The 18,023-nt window shown below is 34.1% G+C and overlaps 1 protein-coding gene across 2 annotated transcripts; it reads right to left on the reverse strand.

Annotated features, from left to right (window-relative positions):
- Positions 1-277: 277 nt before the first annotated feature.
- LOC131440555 (RNA-binding protein 34-like) lies at positions 278-2,001 on the reverse strand. Of its 2 annotated transcripts, XM_058611935.1 has the most exons (4): positions 1,984-2,001; positions 1,425-1,953; positions 1,049-1,369; positions 278-786 (listed from the first exon to the last, which is right to left on the reverse strand). In XM_058611935.1, the coding sequence occupies exons 2-4, from the start codon at positions 1,858-1,860 to the stop codon at positions 347-349; spliced, it is 1,197 nt and encodes a 398-aa protein (XP_058467918.1). In that variant the 5' UTR covers positions 1,861-1,953; positions 1,984-2,001; the 3' UTR covers positions 278-346. The 2 variants fall into 2 exon arrangements, with proteins under 2 accessions (XP_058467918.1, XP_058467917.1); XM_058611934.1 differs by lacking the exon at positions 1,984-2,001 and having other exon boundaries at positions 1,425-1,977.
- Between the last annotated feature and the right edge of the window lie 16,022 nt (positions 2,002-18,023).

Below are 18,023 nucleotides of genomic sequence, written 5' to 3' on the forward strand. Positions count from 1 at the left end.
ATTTTTTTTTCTTTTCAGAAAATAAGGCATGGTAAACAGTTACAAAAATGTATAATATATAGTGTCTACCAGAAAACGTTTCAAATTTTCTACGACGGAATGAAGAATTTCAATATATTTGTTTAAGAGATAATATAAATTGAGCACTTTGAAAGTGTAGACATATTAACATATGACATCAACCTTTCCTGTTACAACCAGTGGTAAAAATGTAAAAAGCAAGTATTTGGAAATAAAACTCTTTAACATATACTCATGATTTACATGAAAATCTGCATTGTAGTTCAAGTACTAAATTTATGTATTGCATTCAAAAATAAACAACTATATAATAGGGTGTGGTTTATTATATTTTCTTAACTCTGACAGCCATCAACTTTTGTGCAAGGTGTTTCTTCTTTTTTTCCGATGACGACATTTTAATTTTATGCTTTTTATGTGCTGTGCTTTTGGCAACAGTTCCATGAAAGTCTTTTGATGGTTTTTTCCGAAGTTCTCCATTATTGATCTGATGCTCAACTTTTATTGATTTGTTTCCACTAGAAAACTGGTTTTTCGGCACTATGTTACCCTTTTTATTTTTACGCATGTGTTGTTGTTCAGGATTCACTTTCATTATACGCAGCGGACGTCCATTCAATAACTGTTGATTCAGTTTCAGAGCCTTAGCGATTGAAATTCCTTTTTTGAAACATACGTAGGCTATGTACTTTCCGGAAATTTGTCGAACATACTCAATATCACCAACTTTGCTGAAGAAATCATACAGTTCATTGTCAGATGTATCTACAAGCAGATAAAATTGTATATGTACTGAAATTCACTTTATAACACAACGAGTTGTTATGTTCGAAATGTTTTTAAAAACAAAGAAACTAAACCAAGCACAATATAAATATTGCTAACATGTTACTTAAGCTAAAATTTCCTGATCCTAATGGATGCAGCAAATGAGAGGATTTTCCACCCTCGAACTGAAATCGACCTTGCACAATTTTTCGCAGAAATCGGTTCGATGACACTGAGTGAGTGTATTATTCATACTCACTTTTATGAATATTTCCTACAAACACTGTCGAAGAATGATGTCCTAGTTGTTTTTGTGAATGTAAAGATACACGAATCCTATTGCCTTCAATAGTTTCGCCGTTCATGGAGCATGCCGCTTCAGCTTCATTCTTTTTTTCAAAACGAACGTAACAGTTTAAAGCCTTTGCATTCTTGCGATCATTTTTTTTTAGTAATATGACACCGTCAATCGTACGGAATCTTATGGTTAATATTTTACCGAAAGGTTTGAACAATGTCTTTAACGTCGATTTTTTAGCTGTATTTGGAAGATTTCCAATGAAAATAGAATGTTCTGGACCTAAAATGTATGATAAAAGTTAGTAAATCTACAAAAAGTAAAAATTGCCACGAACCAGATCTTGTTTTAGCCGTCTTTTCATTTAGAACTAAATCTGAGTGATTGATGGCACTTTGTCCTTGTGAAAGATCAGTATGGGTTTCTGATTCGCTCTCGGAAGTTATGACAGCATTATCTGCTGATAGTAACTTGATTTTGTTAGTCGTTTTTGGTGATCTCATTAGAATATCAGATTTCACAGTGAGCTCATTCATGTTTGCGAGGTGCTTTTTCGTAGATTTATTTTTGTTCGATATCTCAAGACTATTGTTAGTTTCATAGTCTTTCTTTAACACTGTTTTTACATGTTTCGTTTCTTTGTTTTTCTTTAATTTTTTGAATAGTTTTTTATTACGTGAAGATATATCCGATTGTATTTCATTCTCCAGAGCACGTGTTCCACTAATCGAGCTATTCTTGATCTTCGTCATTTTTTCTTTCACATTCTTCATATCAGAATGTCACAACAAGGATATTTATGGATAAAACGGGCTCAGACAATCTTGAAAACTTATTAATTTCTCCCGTACTGAGAATTCCTATACCTTACACTAGAGTGCCTATAACCACTCTACCTTACACAAAAAATATTTCAGCTGTTTTTCAAAGGAGGGCGAATCTAACATTGACAGCAAATGGAGAAAAACGTCGACGAATGTTTCGACTTTGGTTTCAAATCGTATTTAGAAATTATCGTATATTATCAGATCAATTTTTGATTAGTCGATGAACTGTTGGTTGGTCTTTGAAAAGCATGCAAATTTTACCACTTTCCTTTTATATCCACTGAATAAATCAACATGAAAAAAGTTTCGCCCATTTTCACTCTGTTTACTTTTATGCTTCCTGCCTGAATTATGAAGTTACACCCTTGCGCACTTTTCGTGAAATTGGTTCGTTTTCGCGACTACGACAAATCTGCGGGTAACTTTATCGTCTCATTTACGATTTTCAGTAGTAGAAGGTTCGGAAACCATCTAAAATAAAGAAAATAAGTAGTTTCGCCCTTCCTTACTAGCAATTGTAGTATCGCACTGTTTGTTGGCATGAAACACGAAGGGCGAAACTTACGTAAACAAACGGAATGACAGTTTCGCCGTTTATAGTTCTTTGTATTACTAAGATTGAGATTTTTGTAGAATCCGAATTTTTAGACGAAATTGCAGGATTTTAAAGCATTTATTGGTAGGTGAGAGAAACTCGATTTGTTTATTTTTGTAAGATTCGCCCTTCTTTGAAAAACAGCTGATTTATGTAAAAATCTAGGACCAAGCAAGGATGCCAGGTCATTTTTTTAAAAATTTGTGATCGAACACACTTCCCATAACATCATTGCTGATCGAAATCGTTTTGGCGAGCAAACAAAAAGCTACACTGAAAGAAAACGCCAGCCGCATTTTGGATGAAACTTCATTCAATACGATATATCAGCTGTTTTTCAAAGAAGGACGAATCTTACAAAAGTAAACAAATCGAGTTTATCTCTCCTATCACTGAATGCTTAAAAAACCTACAATTTTTCCTAAGAATTCAGATTCTAAAGAAATCTCAATCTTAGTAATACAAAAAACTATAAAGGGCGAAACTGTCATTACATTTGTTTACATAAGTTTCGCCCTCCGTGTTCCATGCAAACAAACAGAGCGATTCTTTTTTTGTTAGTTTTAATTGGCATATTGTCGCAAAATTGAAATGTAGAGGCGCTGCTTGTTTAGCAATGATACTTTCAGCAAGAGCTGTCAAATCGGTAGGAAAATTTAATTGTGCGAAATCTATCTTTTATTCAGAAAAAAGCATTAAACTTGGTTTGATATTATTTTTCAAATACCTGGAAATAACAAATAAAGTATCCAAAATAAATAGTACGCGATCGCTATACATTCTAGTACTCGAGAAATCAACTGGTTTCTTTAAAAAAAATGTTGATCCGAAAAAACCTAACCTTACCAAATTTTACACATTTCTGATGATTTTCTATGTTTAATCGTAGTTTACACAAAAAAAAAGTAGTAGTAATCACTCCGAGTGTACTTTTATTTCTGATATCTATTTGTACTATTGAATAAACGATAAAAATGTTGCAACTACTGCCGATATGGAAATTTCCGAAAGAATCCTCCTTTTCGTGGTTCCATTTTTCATTGACAGGTGTCGCTACCGGTAAATCAGCTTTGCGACAATGTGCCAATTATACAGGCTTCAACATTAATGTCATTCACCTCTTCGGGCCAGAAAAACTTTCTGACCCTATGTGCGGAGTTGGGAATCGAACCCAGGCGGGCTGCGTGTAAGGCATCGACTTACCCATCACGCTATACACGTCCCCAGGGCGATTCTTCAATTGTTAGTAAGGAAGGGCGAAACTATTTTTTCTTTATTTTAGATGGTTTCCGAACCTTTTACCACTGGAAATAGTAAATGAGACGATAAAATTACCCGCAGATTTGTCTAAGTCGCGAAAACCAGTCATTTTCACGAAAAATGCGCAAGGGCCTATCTGTATAATTCACACAGGAAGCATATAAGTAAATAAATCGAAAAGGGCGAAACTCTTTTTTGTTGATTTATTCAGTGAATATAGAAGTAAAGTGGTGAAATTTGCATGCCTTTTGAAGATAAACTAACAATTTATCGACTAATCATAATTTGATCTGAGAATATACGATAATTTCTAAATACGATTCGAAACCAAAGTTGAAACATTCATCGATGTTTTTCTCCATTTGCTGTCAATGTTTGATTCGCCTTTCTTTAAAAAAACAGCTGGTATATTTTTTTCATTTTCCAGCAGAGTTGCCATTCATACAGAATTACCTGCGTAATGTATTGATTTGTATCAACGTTGTCAGGTATACCGATTTCTCGGTATTTATTACAGATTTTTGACCTCTATATCGCAATACAGATATGTACTCCCAAAATACTGATAATTCACGAATCATATAGTTAAGGTGAAATGTAGCGGAATGCGAAAATCGCGTTTGGGATCAATTATTCAAAAACTAGACCGATTTTCGAAAAACCAAAAACACTTAAGTTTTCGAAATCAAATTTATCGTAACTAAGTATTCTTAGAATTTTGAAATTTTGCTTTGCCGAGCCCTAATTGGTTTTTGAAATGAATAAACGGTCACTGTTCCGTCCCACGGGGATGATTATAGAACTGAAAAGTAGTGTTTGTAGCAGAATTTCACAAAGAATCTGAAAATGCAACTCAAAATTATAAAATTTTAGCTAAAACAACTGAAAGTTGAAAAAGTTTACATACACTTTTCTGCATTTTTTTTATTGCTTGCGCGCTGCTGTTTCGTATTGAGGTGGTGTGATAAATGCACGGTGATCACGGCGGCATTATATCGTGAGCAATAATTCAATATCAAATAATGACGCGAATTTATGGAGCACTGGGTTTTGTGTTGAAATAAAACGAGTTGAATACAATTAAATGAGTATTGTAAGAAATCGTTTATTTTCTAAGTAGCTGTCATTTATAATGCTAATAATGTCCAACTCTGTTGAGTTGAGTTGAGCATTGATGTTGCTGAAGCAATAACGCTTGGCTGTGTAATATCGTAAAACAGGTATTATATTAGTTTGTAGCAATTTTTATAGTAAAACTAAAACTTCAACATTGACAAGCTACTGAATGAAACGAATACAAGCCAAATATTAACCTGATATACAAACAAAGTGATAAACATTGAGGGTCAGCTTCGAGCCAGTCAGCATGGAAAACTTATTGGAATTCATTGGTTTTTCAATTATTATGAATACAATGAATCAACGCTTGATTTTGCTTTCAAAATCGATTGAATAATAAGGAACTACGAAATAACTTTATATTCAATTTCGTGCCCCAAATATGTGCCTGAGAAAAGATTCACTAAATAATTTTAACTGCATGGTATGATGAACTTTTATTTATAATTGGAATGTATTCCAATAATGTAATCTAGAAAATTATTAAACCATTGATGATTTCTGGCACCGGAGGCCAGAGGCTGTTTGGTCTTCAGATCGTTATCGTTGAAACAGACATTTCTAGATTCATCATGCTATATAATTCCGAAAGTCGCTTCCGAAAAAAAGTTAATGGTGAATACTTTTACGTAAATTCTATCTTATCGGCGGGAAGGGTCTGGTGAACGACTGGCAAAGATATCGAAAATACTTGAATGTTCTCTTGTCTTCAATCGTTCTTTTGTAGGAGAAACCATGCTTGCTACTAAACTCAGGCATATACATGTTTAGCAAGTTAGTCAATACATATACATATAACCTAATGTTAATCATTCATAATTACTCATGATTTATAGCTCTAATAATCTAAGAGTAATCACTAACAATAATGAATAATGAATTAGCATATATTCAAAGTATGAAGAATTCAAAAATCCATTACGTCCAGTCTTTTTTACAAGCCAATATAACGAGAGGTAAGCCCACTGCGCTCAATCATTGAAAAATGTTCTTGTTTCTATGTGTCCGTTTTTCCTGGTACGCTTTGTGCGACGGTTCGTTCAACTGAAGCGGATAAAATTTTGCGCGCATTTTATGACGCTACATTTCACCTTAAGGTAGCGCTTCGCCGTGGTCACGGGAGTTCGCTGCCTATCCCGGGGTTTCACGCACTTTACCCAAACTTGTGAGAAAACGGAGAAGAAAAGAGAAATTCCAAGAACATACGATTCTAGATAATTAATTTTTCTATCGATTCGTATATAAATTGTGCCTGATAAACGTTTTTATCGAAAGATTTCGGGCGAGTTTTAAAAATTAAATGAGTTTTTCCTTATTCTTTCGCACGCACACAATGTCAATGCATGCATTGGGGTGTGTAAAATGCCACATGCGGTAGACGCTAAGAACATTTCTTTTGTTTTCGTTGTCCGTTCTCTCTGCGTAAACGTTGAATATAGATGAGTAGAAAATGTAACTAAGTGTTACTACTTTCTAAAATAATTTCTATTCATGTTTCAGTAGAACCAGAAATCAGTAATGATTTTCATCGCTACTAGCTTTGACGCTTTGTTGAAAACGTAGCACATCCCTACATATGCGAGTTGTTTATAGCGAGAAAAGGAAAAAAGAAAACAAAATGTTTAACAAAACTCGAACGAAATCTCGCGAAAGAAAAGCTTTCTAGCTGGTATTTTTCGCCAAATGCATAGTAAGATCATTCACCTACAATCGTATGTTTTTGATTTTTCGTGAATCGGGCTAGTATTGGAGAAATTTGCAATTTTGCGTGAAATTTCGGCGACAAAGCAAGAGGAAGCAGTGAGTTGTCTCGCTTCGACCTGACCACGGCGAAGCGCTACCTTAAGTACCGATTTTGGTTTTTAGCTTGAATAGACATGAAAAAAGTTTGTCCTGGGACCTTTTTTACTCACCTTTTGGAGACGTTTTCTACTACTTATATAGAAGAGATTCTGATACCGATATGGTACAGATAGATTTTTGCGCCGAATACAGATTTTTGGACAAATGACCTGGCAACGCTGGTATCGAGTCCAAAAAATTCAGCCTCCTGCTATGACGTAATGAAACTGAGGCCAGCATCATTCTGCAAAAACCAAAACAATGAAGAAGAACGGCTAACAAAAAATTGGACGGAAATGTCAATCTGAGTGTCGACGGTAATAATAAAAAATAGTAAAGCTATACACAAAACAACCGTTCTGAACGAAATGGAAGATGGCGTCCAGCTTTAAAAAGTCCTAGTGCGAGTAGAAAATTTTTATCAACATTGTTTGTGAAATTACTCTAAAATATCGAAAAAGTGTGAAATACGATAGCCCCACAGGAAAAGTTTTATTCGCGACAATTATCGGACCCATGAGATGTGGGAAATCGGAGTGATTAGCGATTCTTTTTTGACGACGCCAATAAAAAAGCAGGAAAATTCTCATTACTGGTGTGCGTGAGAGTTCAACAACGTATAATAAAAAGGAGAAAAATTGAATTACATATACATATATATATATATATATATATATATATATATATATATATATATATATATATATATATATATATATATATATATATATATATATATATATATATATATATATATATATATATTTATATATGTATACATATATATATATATATATATATATATATATATATATATATATATATATATATATATATATATATATATATATATATATATATATATATATATATATATATATATATATATATATATATATATATATATATATATATATATATATATATATATATATATATATGTATATACGAAGTAAATTTGAAATTAATAATTTTTGAAGATAAAATCGAGGAGGAAAACAAAAAACTGGGTGAGTACTGTCAGAGACGTAACTGGATGTCGTGAATACTAATAAAATTGACACACTTCCGAATATCAGTCAGTTGATCGATTGTGTGAATTTTACAAGCATTCCTTTTCTTCACTACTAGAATTTGAAACGATGCACCTACACTGAAGTACGGATAAGTTACATCAAACATTCTGCCACACTGGTTGTCTGTGGATGAGATACTGAGAGGCTTGGCGTAGGTATACCGTTCACAACCGTTTAGAAAAGTTTAATTTCGAGTTATTTGAGATTATGTCACACAACTGAAAATTTTATCATAAAATCCGATGGAATGTAGCAAAAATTATGGCGATACGTAAGATACAACAAGAGATATTCGCCCCATAGTAAAGTAAGTCGTATTCACGACAAAAATAGACGGAAATGACGAAAGATACTAAAATACAGAGAATAATCGAGAGTCGAAAAATTACCGGAAGAATAACGAGAACACAAACAAGAAAAAAACAAACTAATGATCAAAACTTACAAAATGATAAAACAGGACAGGAAAAAGAAGATGAAAACCTAGATGTTATCATGGAACTGAAGGACCCGAATGGCACCTTCCCATCACACCCTGTGCATGTCGGAAGATTGTTAAGAGAAGCGGGAATAACAAACTTCAAAGATATTACAATGATTCGAAAGTTCAGGTATAAAATAACAGCAGAAAGTAAGATAGAAAAGGAAAAAATCAGAAAACTAAATATCGAACATCAGAACTTAAAAGTTTACGAACCCAAAAGAAAGAATATTACAATCTGCTTTGTCAAAGAAGTTCCAACCAACCTCGAAGAACAAGAAATTTTGAACAACGTGGATAGCAATGTTGAACCGCTGAAAGTAGAAAGGATAAAAAGACGAACAAAAGACAACAAACTACAGGATACAGAAAATATTAAACTTACAGTGAAAGGAATAAATATTCCAGAAAGAGTGAAAATATATGGATGCTGGTTCAAAACGGAGTTGTACATATTCCCGTCAAACAATGCAGTCAATGCTGGAGATTCGGACATAGAAATAAGCAATGTCGATCGAGACAGAGATGCAAGAAATGTGGAGGAGGGCATCAAGAAATGGAATGTAATTCAATGGAAAAATGTGTAAACTGCGAAAGGAAACATGACGCTAGTTCAAGAGACTGTCCGGAAAGAACTAGAAGATGGAATATATGAAAAAAAATGAAAGAGGGGAAAACATATCAAGAAGCAGAAAATACATACCCTAAAACACAAAAAGAGGAAGGAAAGACGAAAGAAAAATGCGAAGAATTGAAATAGAAGGAACCCAATATTTACAAACAACAGCACAGAATTTGGGAGAGATAAAAATAACGTATGCAACACTTGCGAGAGGAACCCATACAACGTAACGGAATTCGAGAGGTTCGTGGACATACTAAGGAAGCAATTCCTTACAGAGACGAGAGCAAGGAAATGGATAGACCCTCTAAAAGCAATCCACGAAAAAATAGTAATAGGAACGATAACAGAAAAAAACGAGCTAGAAACAGACAGATTATTGATAGAAATAGCAAGAGAAATACAAGAACTCATCAACATCAATACTGAAAACGATCAAAGTGTGGAACCAGTAGTCAACAGAATAAATTATTCTAGCCACAGTGTCGTGTAGAAAAATGTAATATTTTTACAAAATAACGTCCAAAGCATCAGACCTACAGAGACAAGAGAAGAACTACAATACTACTTAAAGGAGAATGATATAGACGTTGCGATATTGCAGGAAATATGGTGGAAAAAGGAAGAGCATTTCATGATACCAAATTACAAAATGGAGTCAAATAGAAGAAACGCAGGATATGGAGGGATAGCAATATTAATAAAAGAAAACCTATATCACGCAAAAATTGATTTGGGATGCTTTCTACCAGTTGAAGTGGTTGCTGTAAAAATAATAAATAAGTTCTATCCAATCACACTAATCTCCGTCTATGTACCACCGGACTACGACCTAATTCAGGAAATAAAAATAAAAATAAAGCATACACCTGGCAATTCTCATTGAAATTGACATAAATATACCAATAGTCAGAAAAACGACAAGCAAGATAAATATAAAAAAAGTGGCGGAACTGATTAACACAATACAACCACAATATATCTATGACCCCCATGACAATGACTTTCATTTTTGATGAAAGCGTAGGACAAGCAAAATACATAATAAAGAATAAAAAAGGAAATTGGCTAAAGAAATGGTGGACGCATGACATAAACATCGCATACAAAGAAAAAAGAGCATCTTTAAGAAACTACAACAGGGAAAAATCATTACAAAACTGGCTAAAACTCCAAAATAGAAGGGCGGTGCTAAAAAGGCTAATAAGGAGAGAGAAAAGAAGATATTACCAGGAAATAAGCGAAAAAATAAATGAAGATACCCCAAGCAGACAACTTTGGAACATAATCCGAGGTTTAGAACAGCACTAACAAAATCTGTGGAGTACAAAGCGAAAATTAATATGGAAGATGGAACCAATTTTATGGCACACTACTTCAAGGACAAATACAAAATATTGTATGTACCGAACGTGGAAACAAATTCGGATTTAGAAGGATTCGAAATGGTTTTAGAGGAGAACGAGATTCTAAGGAATCTGAAAAAAAAAAAGAAAACACATTCAACACCTGGACAAGATGGAATGTCGTATGCCATTCTAAAACTAATAAAACCGGAGATACTTGGAAAAATATGCGAAATGCTTAATGAAGTTTTCATTACAGAACAAATTCCTGAAAAATGGAAATATACGGAAGTAAAACCTATACCGAAACCAAAAAACACGGGTGGGTAATGTCAGAGACATAACTGGATGTCGTGAATACGAAAACAACTGACATGTTCCTAAACACTTCCGAATATCAATTAGTTGATCAATTGTATGAATTATGCAAGCATTTCCCTTTTCCACATTTTTCGCAAAAACAAAGAAGGCTTCACTTGATCTCGATTGCTGTGAATTTCACACAGCGAAAAGTGCACAAATCTAACCAAACTGTTCTAGATTTGCACTAAACTGAGGATATTTCCTTTCGATTTGCGAACAACAAATCCTAATAGTTCTTTAGAAAACTTTTAGAGCCATTAGAACGGCTGATTTTGTGTAATGCTCTCCACCGTTGCTATTTCACCAATGGAAATGACTGGCATCTGTGACGAAATCGCTCTTGTCGGAATCGAAACTAGTTTTGCAAACGACACAAAATACATCTGCTCGCAGTGGCGATAGAATCCCAACTGATTCAATTTTTGTTGAGAGGCTTGTTTTTACCTGATTTCGTTTGTAGCTTTTTCACTAATGGGCGGTCCTAACGGCTATAAAAATAGCCGCATACAGAATTTTAATTTCGATTATTTTATTTCGGATTTGCATAATTTATTGAAAGAAACTACCCGAATGCTGTACGGGATTCATTCCTGCCTTTCAGAAGGACCAAGTTGTGGAACTCACTACGATATTAAACACTTTTCGGAACATTTTTCTCGAACGATTTGTTGTACAGCAGCAGATATTTTGTTCTCTTCCTCAGAACGCGTTCTGATTGGTTGGTGTTGACATGGGTCAAATGAGACAGGTTTTTCAATAGTGTACTATTGAAATACTTTAATGCTTTTGCTATACACGTTTAAGTTGAAAAATTTCGATTCTATTGGTAGTTAGATTATATAAATCCTTTCACATATCACTGAGCTATAAGCTTTAAAAATACGAGAAAGGCAAACGCGCCTTATGGATTATCCCCTTTGATACTCGTTTATACCAAACGTTTCAGAAAAGTTTAATTTTGAATTATTTGAGATTATGTCACAAAACTGAAAATTTTATCATAAAATTGTGATCATATTTCCGATGGCATGTAGCAAAAATTATGTTGATTCGTTAGATACAACAAGAGATATTCACGATCAAAAACTTATCACTCTCTAGAAGGTAAATTTTGAAAAGGCACCCCATAGTAAAGTAAGTCGTATTCACGACAAAAAGGATCCAAGCCTTCCAACATCACAAAGACCAATTTGTCTTTAAAATGTGTGCCTGAAGCTGATAAATGGAACGGTGAAAGACAGAATAGAGGAAATCACCGAAATAAAACATCTTATACCAAGTAACTCCTTCGGTTTTAGAAAACACTGCTCAGCGACCACATGTGTAAACTTTATCGTCAACAAGATCCATGAAGCTCAAGATAAAGGGATGCTGATAGTTGCTGTCTTCATGGATATATCGTAGGCATTTGATTCAGTAAATACCCAAAAACTACTGAACGAAACGGCAAACATGGGCATTCAAAAAAAATTATTTCATGGTTACACACTTACCTGCAAGAAAGGATAATATGTTGTGATACAACGGAGGGGAATATAGAAATTAAAATCAGCGAAGGCCTACCGCAAGGTTGCCCGCTATCGCCCACGTTATTTAATATCTACACCGCTCAGCTACACTCGATCAAAGAAGATGAATGCGAACTTATACAATTCGCGGATGACTTCACCCTGATGGTAGAAGGGGAAACCCTAGAAGAAATAGAGACCACAGCGAACAGTTTCTTAGAAAAGTTCGTGAATAAACTGCAGGACCTGGAACTAAAAATAAACCCCCAAAAGTGCGCTGCGGTGCCTTTTACCTTAAAACACACCAACCAACTGAAAATAAAAATAAAGAGTACAAAAATCGACATCAACAATACACACAAAGTCTTAGGAATAACTCTAGACAGAACGCTTACATTCAGAAAGCACATCGAAGACATCAAGAAACGAGGAATAGAGAAACTCAAAATTATAAAAAATTCTCAGCAGAAGAAATACAAGAGCAAACAGTGAAACACTATTAAAGGTCGGAAATTCAGTTGTAGGAAGTAAACTGCTGTACGGAGACCAAATTTTCGGAGGAGCAGCCAGTACTAACATACAAAAATTACAAACCGTACAGAACGCGTACCTAAGATATGCAATGGGATACCTAAAAACAACACCAATTCATGTAATACATGCTGAAACAAGACAACTACCAATCAAGGAAAGGATAGAATTGCTCACCCTGAGAGAAGTCATAAAAAGTTCTTTTTATCAAAACCAAATACAGCCATTCATCGAGAAAACGCTAATGCAAGAAGAGGGAAATGGATCATACCTAACGGCCATCGCAGCTAAACATATAGATGTTATTCACCAAACACACCCAAAAGACAACAGCATGACATACCTCAACAGAAAGCAGTACGCTGATAGATATGTCACTTACCGAATAGAGCCTAAGATAGCAGACGAGCAAGCAAGCAAAGCAAACTGGAATGCCACTGTGTGGAAACAACACTTTTTACAGATACAACAAAAACACAAAAACTACACAGAAATATATACGGATGCCTCAAAAAGAAAAGAAGGAACAGCTGTAGGCATAACAGATCTCAAAGGTGAAATCTGCAGAAACGACAAAATCAACGACAAATACACAATTACAAATGCAGAACTGTTAGCTATTGATAAGGCTATAAAGTTGATAAAAGTAAAAAAAATACAAAAAGGCTATCATCTATACTGACTCCAAGAGTGCTTGCCAAATACTCTTGAACAAATCAAGTGTAGAAGAAAATTTCATAGCCTGGAATCCCAAGTAACATTTTTAATATTATTAAATACTTGTAGCTGTCTTCAATCAAAGACATCATATTAACAAGATATCCAGCTCTCACTTTTCCCGAACAAATCATTTGCAACATCCTTTTTCGCGATCATGGTGCCCTCAGGCGAGTCCGCATCGAATCGTGTACATAGAAGCAGGGGAGAGAAATGTCAAATTCGTGCGCGCCAAAATAGCAGCACTGCGCACCCATACAATTGACATGATATATTGAATGTGATGCCGTGCGATGGCGTTGTTGAACTGAAGATTGATTTCGCTCCAAGCTGACAGGGTCTGCTTCAATGCTACATAATAAATCTTGCAATAAAACTTTAAACTCCACGAAAACCTACTGAAAACCTCTATAAGAGCATGTTTCTGCAAAGTGGACCATTCTTCATAAGGTTTGTAAATCAAAATGAAGAATCAGCATAAACCTGCTTTAAAACTCCAAATTCAAGAAAATTTTGAAACCAGCTTTACGATCAACATTAAATTTCTTTGGATGGAATGAATTCCGCTATGAATAAACTGTCGTTTTGATGATATTTTTCTTGACTATGTGTTTCATGTCTACTTTGAATACAATCAGTAAGAATATATTATATTTTAATTACGAGTTTGAGACCTTTTCCGAACGTAAAAACTTTATGCGCTTTTATTTTTATCGTGAATGTAAGGATAAAAATAAGAATTATAACTAATCGCCTTGAAATAAATGCGGTTTTTGCGAAAGTCTCCATGATTTATGAAAATTCTTTTTTGTGATTCATCGTCATTTTTGTATAAAACTATTCTGTAACGATAAAACTTGTGCATACGATCTGAAAATGAATCATGAAAGTCCAACATATTTCCTCGTTTTTTGCATTTCGAAGTTTATTTGATGTCAATAAATGCTACGGTATACACTCAAAATAATAATCATGTTATAGTTACGTGAAAAGTTATGTGAATATTTTCCACCCTACTTTTCACGTAGATTTTAATGGACTGGCAATTAAAAACTGTTTAATGAATAATCCAGTAAAAGCTACGTGTTTCATAGGTAAAATATAATGTACTGCTCATATCACATTTACCTATCAGTTCATGTAAAATTTAGATACCAGAGAATTACTATTTTATATGCTGGTTGAAGTCAAAAGTGAGATAGATATTTATATAAATCTAGGAAATGAAAAATGCCATGAGAAATAAAACATTTATTTCAGAAAATTAGCATAGAATTTTAACGGCTGAAAATAAAAAGCAACTAATAACGTCGTAGGATCTCGAATCGACAAGTCTCCAGAAATCGTTTTGTTGTCACTGCCATCCAACCGAAGTCGAGATCCGAGAACTCCCACAACACTACCGATGCAGGTTGAGTTCGCATTACATGGGTCCAATGTCTCTAGCTTCATACCGATTCTGAACTCGTTTTTCGGTGGACCAACGGCCTGTTTGAAGCATTCAACAGGAGCGGGCACACTTCCGGACTCACACAGACACTCGGTCCAGTCGAACACATGGAAACTTTCATACTGGAATGGTCCGGTCGATGTAGTAAAAAATTGTGATTAAATATCATTTCTCGCACTTTGAGGGCCACTGTTCGCCATTTTCGAAATCGAGTTTTTCACACTGGAAATTCACGTAGATTGTTTGACGTTTGGTCGATTCACGTAAATCTTATGTGATGACTCTATTCATTTTAGGGGATGTTCGTGTAACATTCATTTTCGTCACGTAAAACATTCAATTTGACATTTGAAACCAGTTTACGTGATTTTTCAAGTGAATCGAATGTGAATTTTTATTTGAGTGTAGAACATCATAATGGCGGCCATGAAATTCCTTTTAATGCAAATTACACTTAACCTAAGAAGCAATAAATCAAATAGCCTACAACTAATGTGTCATAAATGTACTTTAGAACCCTCAAATTTACTCTGAGTGAAATTGTCATAGAATGAACACGCACACACACAAAATTAGATTTATGAAAGAATTTAACTGGCAATAATGTTTTAAAGAAAATGTTTGAATGCAATATTAAGAGTGTTTGCATGGTTTTATTCTAGTGCGAATTGTTTTATTTTTATTTTATTTTTAGTGTTGGTAAAGGGTTTTATAGAAGCTTTGAAAACTATGATATTACTGGTTAAAAGAGACACTTATTATAGTTGGCATAAAACAGGTAGTGATTGAAAAATCAATTACAAAACTCCCATAAATTATAATCAAAACCATAAGGCATTCGAATTGTTACTTGGGATATCATAAAAGAACTAAAACGAGTAGAAAATCCATATATAAAAATACAGTGGGTTCCAAGCCATCAAGGAATAGAGGGTAATGAAAAGGCGGATAAAATAGCGAAAGAAACCACGTATGGGAATCAAACAGACTTTACTGCGTTAGTGTTATCAGACGCTCTAACACTGGCAAAAGAAGAAATATGGCAAATATGGAAAACTAGATACGAAAACATATCTACACAAAAAGGAACAAAGCATTTCGAAATAATGAAGGAACCGGGAAAATTATATGGTCCAAAGGACTAATATTAACATCAACAGAAAAAAGAATCCTAAATAGAATACGATCGGGACACACATTAACAAAGGATAGACAATACCAGTGGGGATGGGAACTGGAGAAAGAATGTGCTATCTGCGAAGAAACAGAAGACCTGGAGCGACGACACGACCAGACACTCCGAAGAAAAATCGGAATAAAAAGTGTTCGTGAGCGATTTACCACCAGTTACCATAAATATAGCGACCCCTTGAAAATGACAAAAACTAACTTTTCGAGCAACACTGTTTAGGTTGCTATGAACTAGTTACCAAGGAGCACCAGAATAAATAAACAAACAGTTTAAAATTGTTGTGGAATAATTCCACCGATTTTATTTTTGTGTCTTTTCCGGTTATTTAGTGAATTCCGGAGAGCAACTAAATAATTTTAATCATCATCGATGCAAATTATGATGAAGCTGAGTGCAGGTGAGTGCTTGAATTTTATTATTAAATAAAAAATTTCTATTTGCAGTTAACATTCTTTCGCCGACTTCGAAAATGCTTCTGGACATGGGCAAAAAAATAGAGCAGTTTAACAAGTCATTATCCTGCAGTTCCTCGGTTACCAAACCAGCCAGAGTGAGGAAATGCGACATTTTGCACGGAAACTAAAGCGATTTCAAGATGATTACGTCCACTGTTTTTGTTATTATATACAATTAATAATTACTATGTAGGTTTTGATTGTATACCGTAATTACCGTATCTATGTAGAAAATATATTTACATTTTCTAAATTATACAATGATCTTGTGATATTATACACAGAAGTCCGAATATTCATGATTCTTTTTGTAGCGTAATCTTCTAGTTTGTTGACTAGTTGCTATGTGATAGTTACCATGTTTTTACAGATCATTTCTTTCATTTTTAAATATGAATTTTGTTAGTCATAGAGAATTACAGTGGCAGCATGCAATGATTAGTTTTGATAGGTCAGGAAAACATTTTCGATAATGGGAAGACATTGTTGCGTTGCTGGGTGTTTCAGTAGTGAAGGAGATCCAGTATCTTTCTATTCGTTTCCTACGAACAGTAATATGTAAATTTAAGCCAGATATACATAATTTAGTTGATTGTTCACTTCATTTCTGAAAAACGATCGTAAGACATGTCCACGGAATACCTAACGAAATTAACAATAAATTGCAGTGAGAAACACTTTCGACTTCTCAAAAACGCTAGTGGTAATAAAAAAAATTAAGATATTCTTGAATTATTTTCAAAATATATGTATTTTTATTTCAAGCCTTAATAACTTTTGCTTTTAAATAATTATTTTCATTTTGATTTTGTCAGAAAAAGACAACCGATTCTTTCAATATCATGTTATTTTTATTTTCGTTTGTATGCCCTTTTATTACGAGTAAACTTCATTCAATTAAAAACATTATTTACGATAGTTGCATAAAACAATTTTTTTATGTTCCTAATTCGCATTATTTTGAGATCCAAACACAGTTGCGCGCTGTAAATGTACCCATAGGCAAATCATTCACTACCACCCGACAATACAACTTTCTAGCTATGAATATGAAATGATAAAAGCCTTCCTCTCTGTGGCAGCGACGAAATTGTTCCAGTTCATTAAAAAAAAAGATACAAATTAAAAAAAAATAAGCCAAAATGACTCAAAACTCTCTGAAATAATAAATTTAATACCTGCCAGCGGGCCAACTAAACTCAGTGGTTTCGTTTTAAGTGAGAATCTCTTGTTTTTGTTTACATTCCTTATGTAGTTACCAAGGCTACTGGTAACTGTTTTTCAAAATCAATAATTTACCAACTTGTGTTGCCAGTTCCAACATTTTTTCAAGCGATTTCGTTTTGACATTACCAGTTACTGAGGGGTAGTTAAATTTGCGATACAGTTTTAATAGTCGAGTCGTCGCCTGGAGCATATTCTATATAACTGCACGAAATTTAATACCGAGAGAAACCAATTCCCTATATTGGAATATTGCAAACCACTCAAATCCATCTTTAACAGTAATGATGAAATGGATATGAAACAAATCGTACCATTCTTAAAAACA

This window comes from Malaya genurostris, chromosome 1 (assembly GCF_030247185.1).
Source record: "Malaya genurostris strain Urasoe2022 chromosome 1, Malgen_1.1, whole genome shotgun sequence".
NCBI lineage: Eukaryota > Metazoa > Arthropoda > Insecta > Diptera > Culicidae > Malaya > Malaya genurostris.

Excerpts from the sequence above, each read along its gene's own strand:
- LOC131440555 (XM_058611935.1), bottom strand. The coding sequence starts at position 1,860 with ATGAAGAATGTGAAAGAAAAAATGACGAAGATCAAGAATAGCTCGATT. Across the intron at positions 1,370-1,424 it reads GACGGCTAAAACAAGATCTG|GTCCAGAACATTCTATTTTC; the intron begins GTTCGTGGCAAT and ends CATACATTTTAG. Across the intron at positions 787-1,048 it reads TGTAGGAAATATTCATAAAA|ATACATCTGACAATGAACTG; the intron begins GTGAGTATGAAT and ends ATCTGCTTGTAG.